The sequence below is a fragment of the Scleropages formosus genome, chromosome 19, assembly GCF_900964775.1.
Source record: "Scleropages formosus chromosome 19, fSclFor1.1, whole genome shotgun sequence".
NCBI lineage: Eukaryota > Metazoa > Chordata > Actinopteri > Osteoglossiformes > Osteoglossidae > Scleropages > Scleropages formosus.
The window spans coordinates 17528004-17540661 of record NC_041824.1 but is presented as its reverse complement, the minus strand read 5'-3'; the positions used below and the strand labels follow the sequence as shown (position 1 = coordinate 17540661).

Here is a 12658-nt window from a genome sequence, read left to right as displayed (position 1 = left end):
AACTTTTTATGTCGCATCGTAGTATTCTCACCCAGACCTTTCTGTCTTTGCTGCTCAGTTCAAAAACATTTGCCAATAACAGTCTTATTTGGGGACAGTTATAGATGTCCTTCTCACTAACAGCAGGCACAGTAGTGCTGAGCTCCACTTGTATTGTGAATTGTGTGTTATCTGGAGGTTTGCTTGCCTTACATATGTAACAAAAACAGTTACATACAAACATACACTATATGTTTGTATTTATGTTTCTAAAATATAATGCAGGGATTATCTTCTAGGCTCATATGGAAAATCAACTGAGGGAACTGAAATATCACTGTCCATGAAAACATTTTCTGAGATGGAATTTCATTATGCTTTATTAGCCCATTGCTTCAGCATTCTTTTTAGCACTAGAGAATCCTAGTGTCTAATATGAACATGAGATGGAAAATCAACACAGCAGTCGTGCTTGGTTCCAGTTTGTCTTTATTTCCTTCTTTAAACTCGCTTCATTTTCTCCAAAAAGTGATGAAAGATAAAGAAAAGCAATACGTTTCGTATGACACCTCTAAGTTAACACTCGAAGTTTGAGATATGCAATTCATTTTCATCTTAAAAAATGTTTAGAGGATGTCGGGACGAATTTCAATTGTGGTAAAGGTGGTGTTGAAGGTGAGGATAAACAGAAACACCTAGGCATTGTAAGTTACAATAGGATCTACATAAGATTCTTGTTTGTTTCTTGTGCCTCTTATCTTACCATGATAGAGCAGACAAGTGTTTAGCCACTGTAAAGCAAAGCTGTTACATTGGGTGTGGTTTCGTTTTGCTTATGTTGTATTCTTGGCCCCCTCTTGATTTACTTCTCTGGAACAGTTGGACTCTTCCCTTCAATGTCCTCTTAAATGTCTCGGTCAAATTCTCGATCATCTCTCGACTCCTTCACCACCTGTTGGAGACGGAGAAGGAGAAGGAGGACTGTGAGTCCTGCGTGTTGGGTCAGTCCAGGTGGAACAGCGCACCACTCTCAAAAGTTCATAATTACCAAATGTGCAGCTCAGTGGTGATTAGGATGGAAAATGAATTAAGACGATCCGATCATGAATGTCATATACAGTTCATCTGCACATGACTGGACCTCAGCCAACCAGATATAAAATGACCATACACTTGAGTGCATTGTGATATTTAAAAAAAAAATTTCCATAACTGAAAAAAAAAATAGAAAAATTGAGTATAAACTGGCGGGGGGCGTGGTAGCGCAGTGGGTTGGACCAGGTCCTGCTCTCCAGTGGGTCTGGGGTTCGAGTCCCGCTTGGGGTGCCTTGCGACGGACTGGCGTCCTGTCCTGGGTGTGTCCCCTCCCTCTCCGGCCTTACGCCTTGTGTTGCCGGGTAGGCTCCGGTTCCCCCCCGAGGACGAGCGGTTCCGAAAATGTGTGTGTGTGTGTGTGTGTGTGTGAGTATAAACTGTTAAAAAACCTTTTCACCATTGGAAGTGATTTACATTTATAAAACAACAACAGCATTAAAAAAATGCTATGCTTATGTATGAAAATTCAGTAAAATAGTGCTGCACCATCTTCCAGCTTGGCATCATAAACATTAGTATGTCCCTTTTATTGTCTCATTCTGCAGTTTTAGCTTGGTTTTTTAAAATTTACGTATAACAAGATTGCGATTATGTCAGAATGATTTTAAAGAATCTTATACACTATATATTGTAACGAGTGGTCAATGGCATGACCAGAACTCCCTCCTTCCAACCAATTGGTCCAATCACCTGAGGATGAACCGTAGATTAAATTTGAATCACAAGAAATACAAAAGGCACTAAAATGTGTTGGAAACTTTAAGAGGGCAAAAAACTATACAAATATTCTAGAAACAAAGATAGAATGGTGCTCAATGTTTTCAGGCGACAAATCAGAGTGAAGTGGTTAAACTTAGAGAGACAGATTCATCTGGACACACTCACCTCTCCATCATGGGTCTCTATGGTTTTAATGAGCACGGTCCGCTTGCTGTGTGTGTCTGCGGTGAAGTCAAAGTCTGGCCGCAGGACATGTTATAGAATAACAGTTTTAGTGTTGGGACCGAGTGCCGGGAGGAGGTGAGGTCTTGTCAACAGGGATCAAGCAATGGGTAAAACTAAGGTTATGGGCGTGCATGAGCCGCCCTAGCTCACAATCACGTGTGTGTGTCGAGAAGCTTGCTTACCAGTGCTCCTTAGGCTCAGAGAGGACATGTTGTGAGTGGGAGCCGTAATTCTGGGGGAAAAGACAGACAAAGACAGGTTCAGCTGACCAGGATAGGAAGTCCTCTGTGACTGTGGGCTGATGTTCCAGGATGGATACTGCTATTCTTCACCGTCGACAGAGTTTGAACTCCTGGAACACCGTTTCAGTAGTCATCTGAGTTTAGCAAACACACTCAGGAGAGGAAACACACAAAAACAATGATCGAAAGTCTCCTACCTGTACTTAAAGAGCACACTTTTAATGGTCTTAGTTTGTTTTTACTGAGTGACGGTTCTTTGCAAAGGTTCTTCAAGTGGGAATGCAGTACAGATAATGAATTCGTTTTATTCATTATTTTTGGGGTCCGCACCTCATGATTGTTTCTTTAATTGCTTGCACAGGCATCAAATTGTTCATTTTAAACACCTGCCACTGGCTCAAATGTCACAGAGCAAAGGTCACTGGCCTTCTTATTTCAAATATGTTTCCACCAATAGCAGAAGAAAAAGACCGTGTAGAAGGCAAAATGCCACTGTAGTGAATAATAAGCTTGTTGTACGAGAAAATTTGCAGTCATCCCTCAGTTTATGAAATTAATCTGTTCCTTAAAATGATGTGCATATCTAAATACAGAAGGTTCTATTATTTTAAATAGGGAAAATAATAATGCAAAATGTAAAACACCTGTATAACAATCAACCCATGATTTCAGCACAATATACTGTAAACATACATTTAAGCACATACTACACCGCAATAATTCTCACTTTTCTTTTTAATTAATTAAGTAGTTCTCTGCAGGATGATAAATAAACCAAGCAGGTATCTACTCAGCACGTCATGTTTATTGTGAACAACTTTCTAAAACTGCGAAAATTTGTGTATATACCAAAAAAAAGAAAAAATCCACACACACACACACACACACACACACACACACACACACACACACACACTTTCAGAACCGCTTGTCCCATACAGGGTCGCAGGGAACCGGAGCTCACCCAGCAACACAGGGCAGAGGGCCAGAGGGGGAGGGGACACACCCAGGACGGGACACCAGTCCACCGCAAGGCACCCCAAGCGGGACTCAAACCCCAGACCCACCCAAGAGGAGGGCCTGGTCCAACCCACTGCACCACCGCACCCCCTTCACTGCAATCATTCAATGAGATATGAAAGCCAATATAGTTAACAGACACCCCTATGGAATTTCATACACTTCCCATAATGCCCCTCTGTCATACAGCAACAATATCAAATTTGTAACAGCAATGAAGAGATGTGTATGTAGACATGTCAATTACAATACATCACTACATTTCCATTTGTCACGCAAGACTTTCGTTTTTTCAGACACACTGGATAGATTGTGTTGTACCGATTTCTTGTTCTGTAAGTTGAAAACTGGGTATCAAAAGTCAAGAGCCTTTTAACCAAAATTTCAGATAAAGAAAGTTATTGAGGAACACCTGCTAATATCTGGGATAGCTAGTAGTGTAGTGGTTAGAGTGACTGCTTTTAGACTCAAAGGTTGCAGGTTTGAGCCTCACCTCCAGCTGTAGTATCCTTGAGTAAGGTACTTACCTTGAATTGCTTCAGTAAAATTACCCAGCTGTATAAATGGGTAAATAATTGTAACTTCAACATTATAAGTCACTTTAGAGAAAAGCATCAGCTAAATGAGTAAATGTAATAAACCATTGTAGTGCTTTTTGTTATGCAAGATCCCGTTATATGAGAGCTGAGTGTATTCATTTATTGACAGGTTTGTCATGCCCCTTTGCCCCCTCCACCTCACCGGCTCTCCTCTCCCTCCAGCAGCTTCCTGTAGGTCGCGATCTCGATATCCAGCGCCATCTTAACATTGAGCAGATCCTGGTACTCGCGGAGGTGGCGAGACATCTCGTCCTTCAGACGCCGGATCTCCTCCTCCAGTTGGGCTGCTGTGCCTTGGTGCCCCTCAGCCTCCACTGCGAACTTGTCCTCCATCTCCCGCATTTGCCGCAGCAGGGCTTCATTCTGTGCCATGCAAAAGAGAGTCAGCGAGAGGCTGGACACATTCCAGTTTGCTTGCAGAAGAGGTGGATGATCATTTATAGGGAACATTTACATTTATTAATTTAGCAGACACTTTTTCTCCCAAGGTGATACATAATGATTGAGTTAGATACACTGCACTAAACTCCATACAGTCACTCACACATCTGTACAGAGGAGTCATGTACACCACACACTTACTCAGTCACACACTGTGGACAATTTAGAGTTACCACACATGTCTTTAGACCATGGGAGGAAAGCCATACAGACCAGGTGAGGATTGAACCCATGTCCAAGCACACTGTCCAGGAACTGCGTAACACACGTGCTATCTGCTATGTCACCATGAGCAATGGAGATGTTCAGAGAAGGATGAGAATTCAGGCATAAGCAAACCCCTGCCACACTGCGGTGGTGGACCAATAGCAAAAGAAACCTACAGTGCTCTTGAGCGCGTCGATCTCACAGGTGAGGGACTGGATCTGCCTTCGGTACTCATTGGCTTCCTGCTTGACCTGCCGCAGCGCCTCCATGTTGCGGTTTGCTGAATCGGTCAGGTCTGCGAACTACAGGAACAGCATCATTTACGTGGAAATCAGCCCATGCAGCGAGTTGATCATCCCAGTACAATCTAAAGCATCACATTGATCTTTTGGGTATCTTTTTCTGTTTTTTAATTAACAACAGCACTGACTCTCGGCAACGTAGAGACAAGAAACACAGAAAATGCAAATACATCAACAGATAGTGCGGCTTGAAACCCTTGTGTCTCTTTGTTTTACCGCAAAGTGGTTATTTTATGAGAAGCAATGTTTCTCATCTTTCATAATAGGTGTGTAATGACCAGTTCCATATGTTGCTTTAGAGGAATCTGTGTGTAGCAGAAACATGGAAGTAGAGCAGATGCAAAAATAAGCGAAGTCCAAGTTGCATTGGTTAAACCAGATAGGTAAGTAGAATCAGGTGTGCAACTCATAATCATTTATTCATTTTATTAAGTTTATTTTAAGATTTAGATTTTACAAGTTTATTTCAGTATTTCATACAAGAATATTATTATCCCTATAGAGTTCACATACTTTGAAGCAGCACAGTACATAAAACACAAAACAAGATTAATAACAAGGTGTAATGAAATGAATAGTCATGCAGTCTTTTGCTCACCTGACTTTTGGTCATCCATATAGGGTATTTGTCACATTCTCAGATGAAATGTACCAAAGTGGCAAAAGTGGCATTACATTTATTTTTTTCTGCTCTCACTTTAACAGTTTTTCCCTTCCTTTTTATTTTAATTCTAGTAGCACAAATTTATTTGAATCACTAATAGTGCCAACCAAGAGGAAAACATGTATTTTTGTGTTGAAAGGCTTTTAAGTAATTAAATAAATGTTGTTCCAGTTGTATTGTAACCTACCATGTTCCAAAAATAAATGCATCAAAGTGCCTGGAGTAGCCTTTTGGTGAGATGTCCCTAGAAATATCCTATAAAGATGTACTGTAATCTTCCCATTTCTGGGCATCCTTTTCATTAAAAAGGATGATATTATATCACGTCTATTGATTTATGTACCTTTTTACCTGCACATCATAGCTACATGTCTAATTCTTGACAGCAGTTCAAACTATTAAATCAAACGTTAGGCAGAATGATTTGTCAGATATGGTAAAGTTTAATATGTGTGTGCTGTGTTTGTTCATGTACGAGTTCACACATATGTGCATAAGCCTGCTCACCTTGGATTTGTACCACTCCTCAGCCTCCCGCATGTTCTTGGAGGCTATGCTCTCGTACTGGGACCTGATATCCCGCAGGGCAGAGGTGAGGTCAGGCCGTGGAGCGGTGTCCACCTCCATCTGCAGATGCTGGGTCTGCACATTCACCTGTATGTCTTGGATCTCCTGCGGAGAATGTTGCTAAAGGTCATGGGACTCTGCGCCTGGAACCAGGCCCAGCTGATTGTGATACAGGGGTTTCCAAGGTACAAATTTACCCAAAGCCCTAATGGATGAATCTCACACACAGTTTTGCTGCATCACTTCAAATGGAGTTTCATTAAACCTGGTTAAGGACATACAGGACATGGCTGCAAAAATGTGATGCAGTTAACACACGGTAGGTGGCAGCACTCACCTCTTCATGGACCTTCTTCATAAACTCAATCTCGTCCATGAGAGACTCGATCTTCCTCTCCAGCTCCAGGCGAGTCAGAGTGGCATCGTCCACATCCTTTGGGATACAGCATAAAGGGCATTCTCCTGACTGCTAGTGCCACCATGATGGAGATTGATGGGAAACTCACATCTATTCTTGTTAAGCTTTTTCAGTGATATTGAAACAATCCAGACTTCACACACGACCAGCTGGAGTTAAGAAGTGCGATCGGAACATTTATTCACCTTGCGGAAGATCGCCAAGTTGTTTTCCGCTTCGGTTCTCTTCTGGGTCTCCTCCTCCAGCCTGTGGGATGAGAATATCTTGAAGAACATGCTGGATGTGAAGGTAAACTTGGGCAACAACAGCACACAGTTGGCACTGATGTTTTATAGATCCACTTTCAATTGCACCATTAGTCTTACTAAATTATTGATTGGTTTAATGGTGTCTGTGTTTCTGCATGTAATCAATATTTCTATTTAATATGAACAGCTGAAGAACAAGAAAAAGAGTTTTGGTGTATCTTGACATATTGAAACATTTTCTGGACTTGGATGGGCAGAAGTGGTCAGCCTGTGTACTGTATTTTGACAAGCTTGGGACCAAATGTCAAGTAGACCCTACCAAGCCATCGGATTATGTATATATGGTCTCCCAGGTTTGCCTTCCGACAGGTGACAGTAGAGCCCCTCATTGTCTCTGTTCGGACACAAGTCTCTCTACCCTCCAGATAATCACAGCCTTTTTTAGGAGTGTCACATTGTCCCTGTCTTCATCCCTGCTGTCCAACAATGTGTCTCACTTTGACTTTCCCCCGATACCCTAATGTGCTGCTCATCTGGGTGACACTGCTGACATTTGCAGTGTCAGGGAGAAAACAGTTGGCATCCTATTTCAAAAAGATTGCTTTATTATCCAGAAAAAATCAATCAATCGCCTTTGGAGACAAAATCTAAACCAGTCACTGCTGGAGATACTTTGCTTCTGCAGAGATTCAACCGATTCAACTGTTATGCTGGAAACCATATTTGATCTGAAGAACATCCAGCTCGAGACAAGTGGCTTCCAGTGTCACACTGGTATCATTCCTCTTTCATCTTTCTGGCCCATCAGATGCAAATGATCACTTCATGAAGGACCTCTTTGCTGCCTCACCCTGTAGTGTTTCCTTCTGACCTGAGCTGTTCCACAGTTGCTGTGGCATTCTGGCACATTATGGGGTTTCATGAGGGTTCTGATGTTAACAATGGGGGCTTAAAACTCTCTCCCCGCTGGCTGCGACTCGCCTTTGTTGCACTGAGAAGACGGTAATTTAACATCTGGTGGGAACATCAGGAGCCACAATAGGCAGAGAGGTCGGGGGCTGGGGCCGCTCATCTTTAATTCATGTCCTGGTGTTGGGGCCCCTCACTTAATGGCATTCCTGGGCCATTGGCTGGAGCAACAGGGTCCCCTGATGCAACTCACAAAAGAACCACGGTAATTTACCCCCGTGATGTACAGATCTATAACAGCCACCAACCCCATGTGCCCCTGCTTCTTATGCCTACTATGAGGGAGCATGTGGCTGCAGTGATGGCTCTGAAATGCTACGCCCTTTGTCCAAAACTGCGCTCTCATGTCTGTAGTGAGAGCTAAGCCCCAGCCAACAGATTTCCTAAAAGATTTTAATGATCCATCTCATTAGGTAAATAATCATGCAGCTGCTGTTTGTTATTTATACATTTCACTGATGCTTATCTCCGAAGTGACCAACTTCAATTTACCCATTTCTGCATCTGGGAAATTATTACTAGAGCAAATCAGCATAGGTATGTAGCCGACTAATAATCTCAGATTGAAATATGTGTATGTTTAATAATGTTTAATAACAATTAATTTAATGATGAAAAGGCCGTTATGCAGTTACTCATGTGACGTACACTGGTTCATATGGTGGTATGTCACAAATTGGCTTTACTCTACAATCGTGTCTGCATTCAAATCTCTCCCTCTGTTGATGTACTGCACTCTTTGTACTGTCCTCTTAGATGTTCGTCGCTTTGGAGAAAAGTGTCTACTTCATGAATAAATGTAAATATTACACTGACAAAACGCACAACTTCAGACACAATGTAGAAAATACATGAGTCTGTAGTAGTCAGGCATTCAGAGTAGGAGGGGGAAAACAAAGACAGCAGTTAAAACTATCTGTCCTGTAGCAGATGTTCACACACATGCACACACACACACGCACAGAGTCAAGGAATTCAGTAAAATCTCTCCTTCCCCGGAACTTCTCACTCTTGGATGCACACACACCATAACACTCTCAGTCCAAACCCTCACACTGTTTTGAGGACCCCAGTGCCCCTCTCACACAAATGAGAAGCACGTAACCTGGAGACTGAGAAGCACAATGATGCCTAGATCCTTGGCACCATCCAGGCACTATCTGGCTTGGCAGCAGGGACTGACCTCTGTTTGAGGAAGGACAGGTCTTCAGCCAGGTTGTCCCTCTCCACCTGGAGGTTGTCCTTCTCCTTGCTCACCAGGTCCAGTTGATGACGGAGCTCGCGCAGCTCCTGTTGGCACAGCTCGGCGGCCCGGCCGGGCTCATTCTGACTCTGCCTATGACTCAGCTCAGCCTGCAGGCTCGTGTTCTGCTGCTCCAAGTAGCGAACTTTCTCAATAAAGTTGGCAAAGCGGTCATTGAGCTCACGTAGCTCTGCCTTCTCATTGCTCCGGGTGGCCAAGAATTCTTGGTTGGCAGCCTCTGCAAGGGAAAAATCTGTGCGGTCGTAGGAGAGGCGCGTGGCCGACGTGCTGGAGCGGAGCCGGTGGCTGCTGGAGCGCGAAGAAACAGGGGAGGCAGAGCTGGGGAGGCGTCCTATGGAGAGAGATAACCGGGAGGAGACGGGGGTGTAGGACGTCCCAGGAGTGGTGCTCCCGAAAGTGCGTCGGTAGGAGGTGGAGGTTCGGACCGTAGAGTGGCTCATGACTGCTCTTCTTCCTTCCCTGCTCAGTTTCTGGGTGTCCCTCAAAGGGCTGGTGTGGTACAAGAATTTGGGCACAGAAAACGAACCAAATGAATGGGTGGCTCAGCTATGCTGGGACTTTTATAGGGGGTGGCTGGACAAGCCCGTCTATCCCTCACCCTCTCCCCCTACAACACCTCCAAGCTCCTTCCTCATTCATCACTGGACCATCAGCTTCCCCAGACCACTCCCCTCTCACCCCCTTCTCCTCCTGCATGGCCCCTCACCCTGCTCCTGCCGACCCAGCCGCATCTCGGACCAAAGCAGCTGCTCCCAAAACCTCTCTCTTGGACTGGTTCTATGATTGACAGAACCTTAGCCAGGACCTGATACACCAAAATCTGGGTGCACCTAAATTTGCCCTTAAAATAAAATATAATTGTGGAACCAATAAAAAAAAAGCCTTGCTCGATAATAATAAATAGTGCAGTAGTATATATCTATTTGCTCCCTTAACGATCTTCAGCGTTGAGGGTTTCCAAAAACCCTAGTGATGGTCCTGCCTCTCCCACACTGCTGTTTTTATTCTCTTGCTGGAGTCTCATCTTCCTCACGTCCCCTTTTCTTTGAATACTCACATTCTCAAATGTGTGTAACTGGTGTGCACTAGTACTTGAACACACTCCTCAAAAAATTCATTAATCATCTCTTCCTTAACCCTCAATAAGTTTTGTACACCACTCCAGGTATGTCTCCCAAAACCCTAACCTATAAGAAGAGTGTATAGTACTCATAGGTATCCTTCTGCAGACTTACAAAGAATCATCTACAGAGTGAACTGGGGAAGTTTTCATTCCTTCATTATTTTTGATAATTAATTTGATCAAAAGATAAGAACAATTGCAATTATTGTTTAATTTTTAGGGTGAGAATTTATTTTTCTGTTGTTAAGCATGTAGGTCTCTGTCTTTGAAGATCTTGATTTTCTTAAAACTTTGATGCCCTGTTCAGTGGTCCTTGTTTCAACTCACTACACAAAGGATGTTATTTTAAGCATTATTATTATTATTATTATTATTATTATTATTGTTATTATTATTATTATTATTGATTTCTTTTTTTCTTTAGCCATTGCCTTTCTTCAAGATGACTTACAGACCTACTGATGCAGTATGAAGTAGTGATGCTGATTAAAGTTACAGGAATTCAGATTTGGCTCCTAATTATTTTAATTTTCTTCTCATTTTTATTTTTCTGTTTCTTGACAAAGGGGTGTGGTGGCACAGTGGGTTGGACCACAGTCCTGCTCTCCAGTGAGTCTGGGGTTCGAGTCCCGCTTGGGGTGCCTTGCGACAGACTGGTGTCCCGTCCTGGGTGTGTCCCCTCCCCTTACACCCTGTGTTACCGGGTAGGCTCCGTGACCCCGTATGGGACAAGCGGTTCTGAAAATGTGTGTGTTTCTTGACAGAAAACTTGTGTAGTTTTCAGCAACATACAAACTATGAAATTTTCGAATGCTATTTTTTTCCTGGCAAGTGTAATCCTTCCGCTGCAGTACTTTACTCATCCTCCTCCCCCTCCTCTCTCAGTCTATTGTGACTTGAGCTGGCCATAAGGAAACCTATTTGTCTTACATGTGCTTTTCTTGGCAATTAATTTCCTGTGCTGGCACTACAGTATAATACAGTCAATGAAGTTTTATTGTAAATGAGTCATATCTCCTCTTCGTCTGTCTTCCTCCCCCTCTCCTAATGCCTAATGGTCCCCAGAGTCTGCTTTGCTCAGTGTCCATTTCCTGCAAAAGAAGTGCACGGCAGATGGCAACGGCTCAGGTTTCTAATGTAATTTTGATCTTGTCTACCTCCAGGAAAGATCTCTGTCTTTCTGGTGTCTGCGTTGCTCCACCCCTGTTTGCACACGCCTCCACCCCCACCTCCTTCGAATGCTGCTCGTTCAAAATGCGGTCTGGAAGTAGCAGTAAGCCTTCTGATTGTACAGGACTAAGAAAAATGTGCTGATGTTCCACATCATCCATCATTGTCCAGTGTCTGTTTTGGCACCTAAATCAAACTAGTGCACAAAAGGAGAGGATTCAGGAATGGGCTGATCGTCAAACAATATACCTGCATGACACTGGCATCACTGACCCAATAAAATATGCACTAAAATCACAGTGTCAGAGAGATTAAATGGCCTCCTCTTTGTGTGCAAATCTACTAGTCTCACTGGGGTCTGTGCTTGGCCACTTGGTTTAAAATGGAGCAGCTGAGAGTCTCTCACAAAAGAAGCTCAGATTTATATGTCAGTGAAGAACTGAACTCCACAATTTTCAAGAAAGAATTACTTACAAGTAAATAGCTAAGTATAATGTAATTAATTATGTTTTACTAATAATTTAATTTCCGTTATGCACGATATCCCCGCACCACTGTTGTCCGTTGAATCTAAAATGCTTAGGCAAATGCCATATTATACTTGCACCATGGTAAAGTATCACACACATGCCCTTTCTCTCCTTTATGCTGACCTTTTGTACACTGGGTGTCCGTTGCCAAGATACAGGCTAAGTTGTCAGGGTAACGGCTACTTGAATAAAGGAAAGTGACCGCTGGGGAATCCGTGAGGGACAAGTAGGCTCAAAAGATAAAGGAAACCCCTCTTTTGTCTCTTTGAAGAACCCATTTTGAGAAATAACTTGCACTTACACACGAGGAAGTGTACTAGACCATTTATTTGTTCATCTCATTACCAGTGCTGTCAGTTACGGTTGCAACATATTCTGCTGCCTTTGTGTGAAATGTACAGAGAGATTTTCAATCATATGACACTTGAAAAGTTAAACCTTTAAAATCCACAGTTTTCCGACTATGATGACATTCGCACCACCGGAAAAGTGTTAGTGGGAGCAATAATTTTGCATTAAGTATTTTGCATTTTTTAATATATTCAATTAAATCCACTTTATATTTTTCCTTTTATAACACACACACACACACACACATTTTCAGAACTGCTTGTCCCATACGAGGTCGCGGGGAACCAGAGCCTACCCGGCAACACAAGGCGTAGGGCCGGAGGGGGAGGGGACACACCCAGGACAGGACGCCAGTCCGCCGCAAGGCACCCCAAGCGGGACTCGAACCCCAGACCCACTAGAGAGCAGGACCCGGTCCAACCCACTGCGCCCCCGCCCTTTTTTAACACATTTAAGTTAATGATATAATATATACTAAGATATATTGGGTGTAACACCCTTCCTATGTCAGTATGTCAATGATT

At 43.1% G+C, this 12658-nt stretch overlaps 1 protein-coding gene across 2 annotated transcripts; it reads right to left on the bottom strand.

Annotated features, from left to right (window-relative positions):
• Positions 1–568: 568 nt before the first annotated feature.
• Positions 569–9554, bottom strand: LOC108939156 (peripherin-like). 2 transcript variants are annotated; one of them, XM_018760291.2, is made up of 9 exons: positions 8880–9554; positions 6665–6725; positions 6399–6494; positions 6002–6166; positions 4705–4830; positions 4023–4243; positions 2202–2251; positions 1960–2033; positions 569–931 (listed from the first exon to the last, which is right to left on the bottom strand). In XM_018760291.2, the coding sequence occupies exons 1-9, from the start codon at positions 9398–9400 to the stop codon at positions 884–886; spliced, it is 1362 nt and encodes a 453-aa protein (XP_018615807.1). In that variant the 5' UTR covers positions 9401–9554; the 3' UTR covers positions 569–883. The 2 variants fall into 2 exon arrangements, with proteins under 2 accessions (XP_018615807.1, XP_018615809.2); XM_018760293.2 differs by lacking the exon at positions 1960–2033.
• Between the last annotated feature and the right edge of the window lie 3104 nt (positions 9555–12658).

Bases quoted from the DNA above. Each gene is read 5' to 3' on its own strand.
- LOC108939156 (XM_018760291.2), bottom strand. From the start codon at position 9,400: ATGAGCCACTCTACGGTCCGAACCTCCACCTCCTACCGACGCACTTTC. The intron at 4,831-6,001 runs GTGAGCAGGCTT...CTGTTCCTGTAG, and splicing joins AGGAGTGGTACAAATCCAAG to TTCGCAGACCTGACCGATTC. The intron at 932-1,959 runs GTGAGTGTGTCC...CGTCTCCAACAG, and splicing joins TAGAGACCCATGATGGAGAG to GTGGTGAAGGAGTCGAGAGA.